The 16,340-nt window shown below is 42.5% G+C and overlaps 2 protein-coding genes across 2 annotated transcripts in view; both read right to left on the minus strand.

Moving 5' to 3' along the window:
• LOC148315890 (protein Wnt-2-like) lies at positions 1-3,334 on the minus strand. The gene is given in 5 exon segments (XM_088287316.1): positions 1-541; positions 625-704; positions 706-863; positions 2,458-2,719; positions 3,330-3,334. Coding segments are annotated over 5 exon segments (711 nt in total). The 3' UTR covers positions 1-335.
• asz1 (ankyrin repeat, SAM and basic leucine zipper domain containing 1) overlaps positions 3,102-16,340 on the minus strand; it is a 16,402-nt gene continuing 3,163 nt past the window's right edge. Inside the window, exons 2-14 of the mRNA XM_088287149.1 lie at positions 15,372-15,486; positions 14,325-14,427; positions 14,131-14,253; positions 12,229-12,340; positions 9,039-9,150; positions 8,826-8,960; positions 8,385-8,503; positions 8,100-8,172; positions 7,466-7,522; positions 7,036-7,148; positions 5,017-5,122; positions 4,124-4,237; positions 3,102-3,613 (exon numbers count right to left, since the gene is read on the minus strand). Coding sequence (XP_088143275.1) covers positions 3,449-3,613; positions 4,124-4,237; positions 5,017-5,122; positions 7,036-7,148; positions 7,466-7,522; positions 8,100-8,172; positions 8,385-8,503; positions 8,826-8,960; positions 9,039-9,150; positions 12,229-12,340; positions 14,131-14,253; positions 14,325-14,427; positions 15,372-15,479 — 1,440 coding nt within the window. The 5' untranslated portion in view covers positions 15,480-15,486 and the 3' untranslated portion in view covers positions 3,102-3,448. The remainder of the gene's footprint in view (positions 3,614-4,123; positions 4,238-5,016; positions 5,123-7,035; positions 7,149-7,465; positions 7,523-8,099; positions 8,173-8,384; positions 8,504-8,825; positions 8,961-9,038; positions 9,151-12,228; positions 12,341-14,130; positions 14,254-14,324; positions 14,428-15,371; positions 15,487-16,340) is intronic.

Genomic DNA, 16,340 nt, shown 5'->3' on the forward strand with positions numbered 1-16,340 from the left:
TTCAGTGTAAAAGTGTCTTGTTTTTGTTTTTTTAATCAAAGAAGTGTGCAGACTGTTGTGACTAGCGTGTGGCTGTGTTCAGAACAACCAATCACATTCAATCTAATAAAATGGGGGTGAGCACACGCCTGTTACCATTTTAAGTGCTCTCTCATTAGCACATATTTAAGATGTTCTAGTAGGCTTTTCCTGACCCCTTGAGTTGTGCAGGTTCTAGGTCACATCATATTCTGAAATGATTTATCTCGTGCTCATTTTTTATATCACAAAAGTCTTCGAACAGGGGTGTGTAGACTTTTTATAACCGTGTATAGAGAGTTCGCTATTTTGCGGAGTCACGTGTGATCCTTGCAGGTGCGCACGTCCACCACCTGGCGGCAGTCTCTACAGCGCACGGCGCAGCACCAGTGGAATTTGCACTCGCACTTGGCGCTGCGGCTCACCCTCGCCGTGTCGTAGCCTCGCCCGCAGCACATAACCGAACAGCCGTCCACACCCCGAGATGTCACGTTGCACCGGCGGCCGCCCGTACCCACGGAACCTGTGAGGGAAACACGCGTCGCGGTCGCCGTGGAAACGCCCACGCCGGCAAATTGGCATCAGCGTTGGTGTTTCTAGTATAACCTGCGTCGTGGTCGTGCACACAGAAGTCAGGAGATTCGTCCGAGTAGACCAGCTGGTTCTTCCCCGGCGCCGTGCGTCGTCAGAGCCGCTCCGTACTGGTTGACGGCGCGCTCGTATTTGCGTCGGAGTTCGTCTCCGGTGCGGCGGAAGTCGGCCATGGCCAGCCAGCAGGTGCGTGCGCTGCACGAGCCGCTCACGCCGTGACACTTGCACTCCAGGCTCAGGAAGCGCTTTACTGCCTGACGGGTGCGCAAAAAAAAAAAAAAAAAACATGTGAGCTGTTGAGCTGACTTGTCAAGCCATGTCATATCAATGTCACGTGACAAGAGGGAAAAAAAAGAATTACACAGACAATTACAATTGACACAAATCCAATCGGATGATGCGCACCCAATAAAACACGCAATTGTCAATTTCTTATTTACGATTGGCAAACTATACGAATCCTAAACAAAACAAAAACATAAACACATAAAAGCATTATTGAAGACGTAGACACACAAATGGCAAACAATAGCTTAGCGCACGGAATTTACACCGGTATACTAATTAGTTTTCTAATTAATTTATTAGGTGTTTTTGTCCAAATTATACTATTCATAAATTCTAAAAAGAAATACGTATACGTGATTACAATCCTATCGAGGCAAAAATAAAATAAGGAAAATTACGCTGCACCATTTTAACTGCATATCCATATTAAATCCGTAGTAGAGTTAAAGGAGAAGAACTTTTTGGTGAAAATTTTAATTTCACCAGCAAATTATTTTATTACACCTCAAAACGAAGACCCACATCAAAAGTTGGAAGAATGACCTCAAATTGACAAATAAATATGCCCAGATTCTATTTTCTTTAATGGGACTTTATGCTCTTCTTGGTTGAGATCCTCATATTATAATTACTATTTGATTTTGTTTAATCTTTCCTTTTTTCTTGATGTCGATTCAACTGTGAAATTTGTGAGGTTAATATGTGCCTTGATGGGGTATATATGGTTATTCTGAAAGTAAAAAAAAAAAAAGACACTCGACAGTCACGTGACGTCAAACCGGAAAGGGCTCAGAATCGGAGCGCGCGAGCTCGCTCGTTCGCAGACGACTCATTTCCGTAGTCGTCAGCAGGGCTAAAGTCTTTCGGTTGGAGGCCATGCTTCAACAGATAACAATCCAGATGCCAATTCCGTCCGGCCACTGCCTGCACCGAAGAGGTAAGCCATTTTGATCATTTTCGAACTTTTTGCTTGGCGTTGCCTGGCTACAATGAATGACGAAGAAGAATGTTAAAATGTCTCTGCCGCTGTTGTTTTGGACCTGTCTCATCAACCGCCATTTTTTCGCCTCACACGTCAAGCGTGATATGATGAAGTGTATCAAAAAGTATCAGTAAGGGTTTGTAGCGTTTGTGAGATTATCAAATTAATAGAATTTAGATTAGGGATTGTTGTTGGTTGCGCTTGAGTAGAATTTGCGACTCCAACACACAAATTGACGCACACACAAATAAAATTGACACACAAATTACACTCATACTGAAAGACACAAAAACACTGAAAAAAATAAATGACTCACAAAATAAATGACAAAGGCCAAACACAGGCACATAAATATGACACATTTGACAGATTACACGTGCACCTGCAAACACAGTTGACAGACCCAAACAAACAAATCACACAGAATTCAGATATATTACTAATTTACTATATTGCACATTACACACAAAACCAGGCGAGAGGCAGACTCAGAATCCGCACAAAAAACAGTGGCATTGTGTGCGGCGTGTACGGAAAAGAACGTTTGGCGCCGTGGCTTGGCGCAACGTCACCGTCACCTTGTTGTTGTGCAGGTTGATGAGGGCACGCGCGTCGGGCTCCTTCCTCTCCTTGGCGTCCACGAAGGCGTGTCCGAAGCGTGCGGCGTGCTCCACGTGGTCGCTGCAGCCGCCCCAGTCGAAGGCGCCGGCCCGGTCGCGCCAGGCGCCCGTCCTGCGCGGGTCGCACGAGCACGAGTCCAGCTCGCCGCGGCTGCACGCCCGCGCCAGCGTGTGCACCACGCCCGCCGACGAGATGGCGTAGATAAAGGCCACCTCGCGGCTGCCCGAGGGGGAGCGAGCGGTCAGCCCTAGTAAAGTTCATATTTTATATAGCAGCCGTGTTTCTGAGCACAGCTGACACAAATCGCCCAATATATTTATATATATATATATATATATTTATTTTTTTTAATTATTATTCTTTGCTTTTATTATTGTCCAGTCCTCTTTGCTGCCTTGGCGGAGGTCTGAGTGCTTATTACAGAGTGAAATATCAGAGCGGGCAATTCTCCCAAAGTAGCCCCAATGAGATTATGTGTCACACGCCGTTCCAAGTGTCATGCTGCATTTGCTTCATCTTTGATCATTGGGCGACTAACGAGGAAATTTGATTTTTCCCCCCCCATCAATCCGCAGGAATGAAAGTCACTAACAAGTCAAAATTGTTTGCGACTGCTGATTTTTTTTTAATTTAAGAAGAAAAGATTACAAATATGTCAAATGAGTTGCAAATCTTTTTGCTTTTTTTGTGTGTCTTGAGAAGGTGCTTTTGGCTTCATGAATTTCAGAAGACAGTTTTTTTCCCCCATTTTAAACTTCTTTATCAACATGCTCCTAAAAAATAAGCTTGCAAATGTGAACACACTCTTGTAAAGAATTTTTTTGCAGACTACATGTTCCTAAAAACTAAAACTTGTATATTCAAACATATTAAAAAAAATTAAACTTTCCAAGAAGTCTCTGTAACCATCATCCAAATGTGTCTGGTTCAACATAAGAGTTCTGCTGATTAAAACGACGTGAAGACGTTCCTTAACTTGGGCAGATAGCGATGACTGAAGAAGAGGAGGAGGGCGGCCCCCAGCACCCTCGCACCAACGCTCGCTCGGCGCGATGTCTTATCGCCGCGGGCGACAGGCGGAGGAAGTCGACAGAAGTTTGGGGCCTCGTTCATCTGTGTGTGTGAAATGCATCGATTTTAGTCCACTTGGGGCTTTATAGACTGGACCGGAACCGTCAGTCAATAATGATCCTGACTTCCCTTACCCTCCCGACTCCCACCTTGAACTCAGTGTGCACAGTCTTGGTCTAGGACCCTGGCCCATTACCCCGTTTTGAAGGTAAGGACCCCGATGCGTCCAAAAAGGACAACCGATTGTTGCCTGACACAGCTGAGGAAGCACAGTCCCGCCACCCCCAATTTGTCTACGTGCTGCTCCTTCAACTCTTCTCACCCCTCAACCTGGACCCAACCCATCAGCTCTCTAAACTCCGTCACCCCACAACCTGCGCCGCCGCCGCCCTCCCACTTGGTGTCTGTGTGCTGACAGCGCTGTGTCACAGCGGTACTGACTTATTGGCTGTGAGGATTCGCTGCCTGTCAGGCTAGACTATCTGCTACGAACGCACACACACGTGCTGGAGCTTGTCAACATTGGAATACAGTATGAAGAAGTTTGCAGACCTGGCACAGGAGATCGTGCAGGCAGTTGACTTCGGTCTGCAGGTCTTTGGTCTGCACCATCAGTTGGCTGCACACAGCCTGGGCCTCCCTCTTGTGGTCCAGTGTGAAGACCAGCTAGATGCAGACACACACGTCAGGGCATGAAAAGTGGCACAACTGCTCCAAAGAAAAGCAAAGCTACCAACCTTTCTGCCCCAAATGCGTAATTTCCTGAACTCCTCCAGTTGCACAAAACAATTTTGGAATAACAGATGTAATTTAGCTAGAATTCTTTTACACAATGTGGGAAAAGTGAATATTTTAATTCCAAGGGAAAGTCAAGTCAAGAAAATGTTCTGTGTCGCCAATAGTCTGAAAAAAAAAAATTCATTCTGATCTGCTGAGTATGAACTAGACAGAAAAATCCACCCTGTTTTGATCCATCTCAGCGGGCGGCCATTTTGTCATTTGATGTCACAGTTGCTCAGGGCGAATGACAGATCACGGCTCACCTGTTGTCCAGGTTTGGTCATGTGACATTTGCAATTTGAGCCCTTAGGCACTGTGATGTCATTTTCAGTCGACAGCAAGTAGTAAAATGGACGCACCCTGAGATGGATACAAATTAATATTTTTTTTCTAAATTCTACAAACGCAATGTTATTCAGAATACCATGTATAAACTAGTTGGTGGTGCATAGAACATATTATTGTAGAGAACTTGACTTCCCCTTTAACAAAGATATCTCTCTTACTGCTATGAAGGGTGATTAGCGTATGATGAAATTTATTTTGCATGGCAAGAGTATATGCCCCCCCCCCCCAAACTAACAAGTAAAAACTTTTCCATGTTATTTTGACTGTGACCCATTGAAGCTTGTGTGCCTAATCAAGTGACCCAACATGCGGTGTACCTTCGAGACCTGCAGGGGGAGGCGGCGGATGAGGTCTTGAATGGTTTCCGTCAGACAGCAGCATTGCTGCTTCAGCTTGATCAGGAAATTAAGCAGCTCCTCACTCCTGAAAGACATTTAAAAAAAAAATAACAATCATTAAAGTAAAGTTTCTGTTATGGATACAAATTGATAGTTACTATGGGAAAAATGTCGAGCACCTCGGCAAACAGGTGGCTGGCCTTTCTGCCACCCAGAGAACATGCTTCTCAGATGATAAGTGATTCGTATTCATCAGGCGGCATGCTCGACAGCGCGGATTATTGATCGTTGTTATCTAAGCGCTACATCTGACTTGGAGGAGGCGCACTCTGTCAGAGTGAGCAGTGTAAACAGTGTCAGGCGGCCGAGCCTCCCTTCTCCCTGCTCCTAGTTTGACAGCACGCCCGCACAAATATCTGATGTTATGTTACGCTTTGTTGTTTTACGCAGGGGAAAATGTGTGAGCCTGCCTGTCAATCTTTTATTTTTTTAAGGTTTTCACTTTTAAATCACGTTCGCTGTTATGGATGCTTTACATCTTTGATTTAAAAAATAAAAAAAAAAAAAGGTTAATTTGATTTTTAGACTCCGGTCCCCGAGAGCCGCCATCGAGCCTGTTTTAGATGTTTGCCTCCTCCAACACACCAGCTTCAAATGATGAGGATTGTTAGCAGGCTTCTGTGAAGCTTGCTGATAACATGATTATTTGAATTAGGAGGGAAACATCTAAAAGAGGCTGGATAATGGCCCTCGAGGACCAGAGTTGCCCACCCCTGCTCTATGTTATAGTTTATTTATGTGATACAATTAAAATACCATATATTCTCTTCATTACTTTTTCATACTTTATTTTTTAAACTCTTTTAGAAAAAAAAATTCAAAATTTTTAAAAGAATTGAAAATTTTAATTTTTAATATGATTTTCCTAAATCATATTTAAATTAAATATTCAATTTTTGTATTCGGTTTTACTATCCCGCATTTTTTTTCACTTGTATTTTTTCAAATATTAAGTTTCTCATTTTACTTTAACACATTCCATTTTTTAGCATTTTTAAAAACATCAACATGCATAGGAATATTATTTATAGTGCATTTTCAGACCTTTGAATAATAAATACTTTATACCAATAATGGAAACTCCAATTTTAGACTTTAGATCCATGAACACAAATTTTAAATTGTGTTCAGTCCGTCTTCATTTGTTTTGTTGTCTTCCTTTCCTGTCCACATTCACTGCACGTATTTTATAACAACAGAATGGCACGTAACCAAAAAGTGATCCTGTCGTGTGTCCTTCAATTGAGCAAAAGTTCTTATTAAATTCATATCGCATAGAAGAAAAAAAAGTTATCGTTTGACGTCAAACGCTATCAGCATGCTTAATATGACTGCCGATGAGTGTGTTTGCTCAGTTTGTAAGAGGTGACGTGGCCGAGAGGGCAGCCTTGTCCTGGTCAAGGCTTCCACCATCCTTCTGTCTCCTGACGTCTGTCGGAGCGATGGGGTGCGCCGAGACGACTCTGCCGCGAGCCCTTGTCGCCTCTCGCCTTACAAATCATTACTGCTCCACTTAAACCATTACTGAGGGTTCAGATGAGCGCAAATGAAAATGCGAGACGCTCGCAGGCGTGATGGACAACTTCCAGTGGGGGAGGAACGTCGCAGTTTCAGTTTCAACGGGCTTCATGCGGTTATGCAGTATTTGCTCAGGATATAAATCGAGCACGGCAGCGAAAATTGATATTTTTTAGGGGTAATCGACAGCCCTGAAATAAAGTTTAGAACTACCGCGAGCTACCACATGATGGCGGTAAAGTATTTTTTATTTTTTTTAATATATATATGCATATCGATGACACAATTATCTTTCTAAAATGTTGTTGCCTTCACTTCAACAAGAGGCCACAAGAGTTTATCAGTGAATAATGGAGGGTATAATTTTCTTTTGGTTTGTTTTGTTATAATTTAGCGAGAGGCGTTTGATTAGACACAAACCCGCTGTCAGTCACTCCTAGTTGCTCGATGGTGCTCAGGTCCACTTTGTCCAAGTACATCTGCTGCACAGCACTCAGAACCTTCTTCTGGTCAGCTGCTGCAGTGATTCCGACCTACAGGATTATAGATGTAATTAATATATATATCTATATATATTATTTTTAAAAAAAAAACATGTTATTTTAGCTCATTTGCACAACTACCATGAGAAGAAAACCAGTATTATTATTTTAGAAAAAGAATTTTGGATAAATCTCATTCGATTGTAAATGGTTATTATACTTTCCATTAACACAACATTAATAATCCCCTTAAAATACTCCAAAACATCAATGATGCTCACTGGCGCATACCAGAGTCATACGTGCGTATGCAACATGAACTACCCTCATCGTCATGTTCACCGACAGTCGTTGCAGTCACCCTGTACCTTCTCCAGGTCCTCCTTCTCCATAGTCAGTAGCTCGCTCCAGGTGATGTCCTTCTCCTGTGAAGACACGCGACAAAACTTGAGCGGCCTGAGCAGATGCGCCTGCATGGCCCGACACCAGCATCTGTCAAACCGAGATCAAACTTCCATGTTCATTTCGGCTACCGTGCTAGGGAAAATATGTAAACTGCACACCTCATTAGGTGAAAATGTCAAAGCTCGTCACATCGGCGACTGTAACATCTCACCCGTGGAGCTAGTAAGCGAGACGACGCGCTGTCGTTAATCAATAAGGTGACATCAGGGCGATGCGGGAAGGCCATGCGTGGATGTTCTCACAAAAGCATTTATTTAGGGCATTTTGGACTTTTTTTTTTTTTTTTTTGGTCACGAAAGCTAGATGTAGCTAATATACATGCGGGAATGATATCAAACATGATACACATAGAAATCATGTTAAATGTCATTAAATATAATATGTTTTTCATGTAGAAATGATTTGAAACCCAATGTGCATCAAAAGGATTATTTTAATAATATGAATAGCTCAGGGATGATGTTAAATAAGTAGGAAAAAGTTTAACGCCAAACCAAGGAAGGACGCGAACAAATAATATAAGAAGTGTTTACGTACATGCATGATGTCAATGAGGTAGTCCAAATCCAGGCCGTGAAGCAGGAGCTCCAGGTCATCCAGCTTGGGACCGCTAGTGCGTCAGAAAGAGACCTAGTGACTTTTAGAGATTGATTTCATTTTTACAACAACATGACGATTCCTGCAGTTGTGGAGAGAATTCAGCAGAGGGCAACAAACGCAAAGTTTGAACGTGACCTCAGTGTGACAGCCCCAATGTGTACTGACGCCAGTTTGACAACTTTCTGTATATTTTCATGTGGAGGTCACGTTACAATGTTTTACCTTTCCGCAAAAGATGGCAGCTGCGAGTTGGCTTTGATGATCGCGGAAAGGTTTTCCTCCGTGGAGTTGAACGGTAGCGCAGGTTCAACATTCAATGCGGAGGACAGAATCCTGGAGATCTACACCGTATTAGGAATGCAAACAATTATATATCTCCACTTGCAAACCAAGTTTTTAAATGTACCCGCATTTAAAAACACAAAGTATTCATCAATTAGAGGATGCGACAGGTGTGTGATGTTTAACAACTAACGCTCACTAGCCCCGCCCTGTTGCGTTAAAAATCGTTGTCCTGCAATATCTGGCTACACCGTTTCAGTATCATCTGATTATTTAAATCACAATGATTTGTGAACAGAAAGTCAACGGAAATAGTAACTCTACCTGTCAAATGCGGTATTTGTCATATTTGCTTTGTGTGACGTCAAAAGTTGAAGGTACCTGTGTGTGTTTGTGAAGCAAAGCCAGCTCAGCGGGGCTTTGTCCCGCCTTGGTGGGGATGCAGCTGTCGGCTCCCAGCTGGAGGAGCTTCAGCACGGCCTTTTCTCGGCCGTGTTGCACGGCCAGCGACAAAGCCTGAAACATCGTCTTTGTTACACACACACACACACACACACCCCTTCAGGTGTGTGTACTTGCAACAATGTCACATACGGTGTATCCGTTGGCATCCTGCATGTTGAGGTCGGCTCTGTGGGACGCCAGCAGGTTGAGGACTTTGCTGTAATTGTCTCTGGCGGCCAGCATCAAGCACGTCACTTGAGACCTTAAAACATTTTTTTTTGGGGGGGGGGAATTATAGACTAGGGTTAGATGTGCTAATACATTTTTTTCATCTTGTACCACCTTCAGCATTAAAAAAACAAAGGTGACACACGTCTGCCCCTCACACAACCTTCAAAAATAAGACATTTTAACAACAACATGACTAGTGGCCGCCATCTAGAGAATAACGACATTAAAATTGTTGTTAAATTTTAACGACCTTGGAGCTGATTTTCTTATTTCACACCATTTTTTTAAAAACATTTTCCTGACACAAAATACCCAATTTCTCTGTAACCAACCTTTTGATTTTCTAAATTCTTGGTTAATTGTACGCAGGTTAAAGTTGCCTTTTACAACCAGTCCTTTTAACAGACTGTCATTTTTGGGCCATTTTCTTCAATGGTCAGGTTCCCGGAGGGCTTCCAGGAGCCTGGAGGAGCTGCTGGAACTCAGGAACCTGGAAAACCACAAGAAAAGTCCCGGGCTCTGCGCGCTACTACGAGGACCAGAGCGACAAGGAGTGCGAGGAGCTGCTGGAGGGGGATAGAGCGGAGACCTTCGAGTTCTACGAGGACCCGAACAAGACTGGGGAGAACGTACAGTTGACCCACTGTTTTATGGCACATCATCAAAGCCGCTCACTTTCGATGATAAAAACTTGAATTGAAAAGATGAGAACAAATTTGGTAGCAACTGAATGAAACCTCAAGGACAGAGGTGCCCAAGTCAGGTTTTAGATGTTTCCTTCTTCCAACACACCGGATTCAAATGAAAAGCTCATCAGCAAGTTCTGAGAGCCCTGATAACAATCCTGGCGGCACCTTTGTTTTTGACATTCCATCCAGCAAACATTTTTCTTTAACACGTGTAGAAATGCGCACCTACTATCAAAACCATCCATTAGAATTCTGCTCACCTATAAGTCAGACTGACAATAACAGTCAAACTTTTTTGTACATCAAAAGGCCGTGAGTGACAATGAGGATAAAGTAAAGACAATTCCTGATCGAATAACTGCAATCGTGCTTGGTGAGGGCAGGTACAAACACTGTACATCAATCACTTTTTTACATGTCACATGTCCGAGGCGGGCTCACTGTTGACTTGCGACGCTGATTTAGTGAGTCGTCTGGGAAAGAGTCAGCGCTGCGCAAATAGCGTGACGGCAAACGGTCAAATTAATCACTGGCGAATGGACAAAAAAAGTTAATGTTTTATGTCACTCCGCGCACATTCCTCGCCACTTCACCACGGTGCACTTCCTCTTTGGGTAGTGGGAACGGGCCGGGGCGCATCGTTCATTTCTACTGTCGCTGTGACAGCCCTCGCAAGGTCTTTCTCATACAGCTCCTGTGTGAGTGTTCTAATCACCGGGACTGTAGATCACTCTTATCTGTGCAACTGTCCAACCATAAAAAGGTCAGTTGAGATTTAAGGTCTAATGGTGATTAACAGTAGACGACGTCACTATTTCAATAGGAAAGCAAAGCCCTCCTGTTATGTCACAGGTCAGATTGACCCCTGTATTAAGTAAATGGAAAGTCAAACATCTGTGTGACTTATTAAGCATAATCGACAACCAATGAAAAAGGTTCATTTTAATACACTTGTGAAACTAGGGCTGAACGATTTATCGTTTTGGGACTGAAATCGCAGTCTTAGACAACGCGATTTCGAAATCGTCCAAGCTGCGTTTTTTTTGTTTTTTTTAAAGGGCTGTTGTTCCCCATGCTCACAAAACAGGTTATACTAACCAGCGCAGTTTTCTGACATTTTTTTAAATGTCTTTGTGGAGAAAATCGATCAAAATCGCAATATCTGTCGGAAAAATCGCAATACAATTTTTTCCCCCTGTAATTGTTCAGCTCTATGTGAAACGGTTCTGTGTGAAAAGGAGATGGGGATGAGCCCCGCCTGTGCGTAAGGGTATTCGGCAATGCCAGGAAAGGCGAGTGTGTTTTGAAAGCAGGAATATCCTTATTTATTATTTATTTATTTAGCTTGAGAGCAAAACAGCAGACCCAGACCCGGCGGGCCCGACATGTTCACATGTGCATAGCAGCTCAAAGCCACTTCCGGCCTCAACAGTTGAGTAAACGTGAGCGCATGTGAACAATTGGGAGTCCACGTCGCGTTTGTTGAGAGTGTGTTTGTTTACGCTGAAGCAGAGGCAAAGGCAGCTGGTGTTCATTTTTTGGTTTGATGCTCCAACGTAAGCGACGGCGGCGGGGGAGGAGGTTTGATGGCATCTAACCACATCAACGTCCGCTCTTCTTTGCGCTGTGGGGGGGTTTGTCGGCATCGCTGCTAAACTGCCGCTTCTCAAATATTTGGTTTAGGAGGGAACTGATCACTTCCCTGGCACTGGTAGAGCAACAGTCTTGTTAGCTTCTAAGCTAAACAGCAGATGCATCGTCACTTTGGCGGGATTCACACGGGAAATGTTTCATTTGCGTATGGTTATTTTTAAAATGTGGTCGCAGATTGTGGTGAAGCTTATAAATCCAGAGCAGCATTTTGCACCAGTTGGAGGCGCCAGGGGGAGGACTGGCTGACTCCAAAGTAAAGTGCATTACATTGATCTAGCCAAGATGTAACAAAGGCATGGATTACTGTTTCTGAGTGCTGCTGGGAAAGAACTGGCTTCTTTTGAAAAGTATAAATATAGGGCACAAGTTCTGAATGTCGAAACTGAACAAAAACTACAGAAAGACGGAATAGAGATGGAGACTTTAATCTTAAATTAGCTCACTTGGAAAACGGAACACGGTCATGTTCTCCTTGCTTACAAAGAAAATTCAGGCGTCTTTGTATTTTATCCTGAAATTGGAACTGATCGTGTTCCTTTGTACTGATTGTAGTTTTCAAGGTGTGGGATGGACTGCATAATCTGCAACTTGGCCAGCTCGCTCGCATACAGGTAGGTCTACTATATATATTTTTTTTTTGCAAAATGCGGAAGGCCTCAACCACCAACTATAATAAACAACGCTTTATTATAGTTGCTTATTGGTCGAATATTCAATATACTGTGTATATAGCCACCTGCGGGAATCAAACTTATGTGCAGACTCACCTATCCGCCATGTTGGGATCGGCGTTCCGGGACAGCAGAAGCTCCACACAGCGAGCGATTTTGGGCTCCTTTGCTGTCGCAGTGCAGCCGGCCATCAGCACCGTCCAGCCGTCTAGAAAGAAAGAAAAAAAAAATCACATTTGCTTACATACAGAAGATGAAACACTTAGGAGTTCCTACATGGATACAAATTGACACCTTGAAGGTGCTCAACTTTCGACCATCTGTATACTTGCTTCAAATTTGGTAGCTCATCTTTGAAGAGCCCTTAATATGAGCAAAAAGTGACCATCAATTGTTCGCTTTGAAACAAAATAACCGACTTCTGATATTATTTCAATTAGATGATGTAACCTGGTGGTCATGAACTTTGACTAGATTAGCATCTTTGACATCAAAATGACATCTGGCGTTGCTCGTATGAGCGAGCCGACATCCCCCAGCACTGCTTTCAATTCCAATTAAGTTCCGACAATGTTTGTGTGTGTGTGTGTGTGTGTGTATATTTGTGTTTGGGTCTCTCCATCTGTATGTGTGTTACTGTGTCTTTGTTGTTTATATATTCTTTGCGTGGGCGCACACCAGACGAGCCCAGCTTGTGTGTGACTGGGATCGGAGTAAATAAATGCTGATCCAGAGATTTTGCTGAGCGGGAATAGGAGCAGAGTGGCGACCGGGATGTGTCGTTCATGCGTTCATTCGAGAACTCCCTTAAAGAAAAAGACGGCAATTGGGGCGTTTAATTATTTAATTCACCTGCGTCCAATGTCGAGGCCATGAGATTGTCTTGGTGCCATTTTGAACTTTTGATGAAATTCCAATACAACCTTGAGAATATAGTTAGCATGTAGCATGGTTAGCACAAATCAACTAACTAACAAGCTAACAACAGCATGGCATGTTTTACTTTGGAAAATTAATGAATGAATATACGGACAAATGTATATTTTAATTCAAGCAGCTCTGGATGTCTACAGACAGAAACGCTAATTTTCTCATCCATTCTTTTTCTCTTTACAGACAACTCGCCTAGCGGACTTGACGCTGAGTGTGACGTAGTACAACACGTGAAGAAAGTAAAAACATTTTAACCGCATTGAAAGGGAAAAAATTGTATGTGCTCCGCGTCCCATAGGTCCAAACCCATCATTCGCATCGCCCCGCACGCAACCGCGCCCGCTTGCGCAAACTCCTTTGACTTCAATTCAATCGCTTTTGCTTCCAGCTTCGATTTGGATCTCGTATGACCAGCGTGGCGAATCTGTTTGCGATGTTTGACGTGAAGTAGCACTGAGTAAAGAAGTACACCTTCCCGACATGGAAAAAATCTTCCCGCAAGCTTTTTTTTTTTTAAACAGGCAGACCTTGACGCAACACACGCATTGGATGATGAGGTGGTGCCTGAACGAAAAACAACTCCCAAGGATCAGAGGTGTGGAGTTTCTGCAACATTTCCTCTTTGGCGTCATCGCTGTTAAGTAATGTCAGATGAACGATGTTGATGCAGCGGCCTGACGACGCCGCTGTGTTGTTCTTATAGTAACTGAAAGAAGGCTGCATTCTTGTACTTAAGTAGAGGTCAGAAAATAAAAGAAACCAACATCGGATTATTATGAATGATGAGTTGGGAACCATATCATATTATATCACAATTATTGTAAAATGTCTTTGTGAAAAATCACATTGATCAATTTTTTTTCCAAGTCAACATTACTCGCGACTTATTTATGACTATGAAAACGCTGACTGTCAATCAAGACATCCGTCAGCCACTTCATAAGCAGATAAAATGTTACTATGTGTCCTGTAAAAGACACGCTACTTGCTTATTGTCTTAGTGGAAGTAAAAAGATTGAGTGATTCTACATGATCCAGAAGTAATTGTTTGTTTGCGAGGGAGACCTTTGCTGAAGTTGGCGTTGGCTCCTCGGTCCAGAAGCACTTTGGCCACTTTGTAGTCTGCCACACTGACGGCACACATCAGAGGAGTGCGGTCAAAGCTCAGGTTGCTCTCCACGTCCATGCCTGTGCAAAACATCAACAAGATCACTACTACACATGTTTAATTGCTGTTTTATGAATGAAAATGGTCTTGCCTTCATCCAGCAACTGTTCAATGGCACCAACGTTGCCTTCTGTGATGGCTATTTTTAGCAAATAGACTTTACCGCCTGCATCTGCCACAGCATTATCGAGATTCTGTCACAATAACAAATTCACCAGTTATATACAACACACAGGAAAGTTAAATGTCATTTGTTAGCATCATTATTCTGAGTTGCACCACTGAAATGCTATACAAACAAAATATTTGCTTAGTCTTGTCTTTCGTATTGCTATATGAAAAGCTATTATATTGGGATACTTGTATTACATTTTTTAAAAAGTGAAATCAGACAATTTGGATGCACAAAAAAATGCAGATCAAGACTCTATCGCAGACACTCATAATAAAATAACTCGGATTTGCGTGCAACAAACTGTTTCCCCCCCTAAAAAATATCTTTACAATATCATTTTATTTGAGCATTTATGACTCACGTTTTTTTATAAAAAAGCGACGCACAAATAGCGTTCTTACTACTCTGAAGGTAAGAAGTGATTCGATCGTCAAGTAGGTGCCCGAGCAGAAAAGAGTGTGCAATTTCATTTTCAGGCCGCAGGTGGCAGTAGCGAATAGAAATTCAAAATCCTGCGCAGTGCAGCTTTAAATGTTATAAGGTGCCAAATTCGGCGACTGATTCATTAAAATATTACATTTTCTGATAGTTAGGTATGTTGTATGGTATGATCTGAATTTCTGCATTCCTATTTTATATTGTGTCTGATTTTCAAGCTCTGATTAAAAAAAATCAAAAGTAACTCAGCAATTGCATTTACACAACACCAGGGTATATTTTTTTCACCACTGAATACTTACTCTTGTTGATTATTTAGGGAACTACTATTTACTACTATGAATTCCTTTTGTAATGGATAACGCGGAACCATTTAAACCAGTTAATGGCCGCGTTTGACTCATTTTCTCGGACGACGAACAAGCCGCAACAATTTAGCATAGCTAATGGCGGCAAGCTAGCTACTTCCGGTAGCTCCCACCACAAGCGAGATTTCGATTTTTATTGTTCACAAATCAAATTTACCTGAATATCGAAAGACTGTTTGTCGGGGGAACTGTCCAAGAACCATTCTTCACTGCTGGTGTCGCTCTCGTATCCAGCTGGGAAGGATATATCCTTCAGGCCGTCCATGTCGACTCTGCAATGTTGACCAAGCAGCAAGTTCAAGTGCCAATTAACAGGCTAGGTGGCGCCAACAACGTACTCGTACAGGTACAACCGCTCCTGCTTTTTACACATGTTCTATTTAGGTACTTTTTGCACGTATCTTACTGTGTTCATATAAATTGCTGAATAGTTTTATTTTATTCATTGACTGTTATTGTTGAGAAGCATTTGGACAAAAGATCTCACACTCTTTAATTATAATAGAATTGAATATAGACACAACACATCATGGGAAAAACTGCACACCAAATCAAAAGCTGTTTACAATTCTCCACCATGTATTTTAGAACAATTTGACATCCAGAAGCCCGAAGAACATTAATTAAATTTCATTGTCCAGTAAATCCTCAGGAGGTTAAGTGAAGACATAAGAAGTGTACAGCTCGGTGTGAAAATGTGTTTTAAGCAATACAAACTCAAAATAAGTGTAAAAGCTAAGCCAAAGGCTGTCTAAACAAAGTAATGAGCCTAAAAGTACAGAGGTCGGTTTTCGGATGCAGGGAGTGGAAGTAAAACGTTGTCAATAGGGTTGTCCGATGCCACTTTTCCTCACACCAATACCAGTATGAGTATTCACACTTGAGTGCTAAGTAACGATACCAGTAGCATTTATGATACGAAAAAATTTCCCTGAACACAGTGACAGATAATTCGGACCAAAGACCTTCTATCTTTCTGACACATGTGATGCTTTTTTAAGAAGCATTCACACCCACATTCAATACAATACACTCCAGTACTGTGCAATCCTGTATGAGCACGAATGTCCAGCAGAGGTCACTGTTTCCTCCACTAAGAACAGCAAACCCAAGCTTAACGTAGCTG

This window comes from Idiotropiscis lumnitzeri, unplaced genomic scaffold (genome assembly GCF_059441095.1).
Source record: "Idiotropiscis lumnitzeri isolate Australia: NSW breed Sydney's pygmy pipehorse unplaced genomic scaffold, RoL_Ilum_1.0 HiC_scaffold_35, whole genome shotgun sequence".
NCBI lineage: Eukaryota > Metazoa > Chordata > Actinopteri > Syngnathiformes > Syngnathidae > Idiotropiscis > Idiotropiscis lumnitzeri.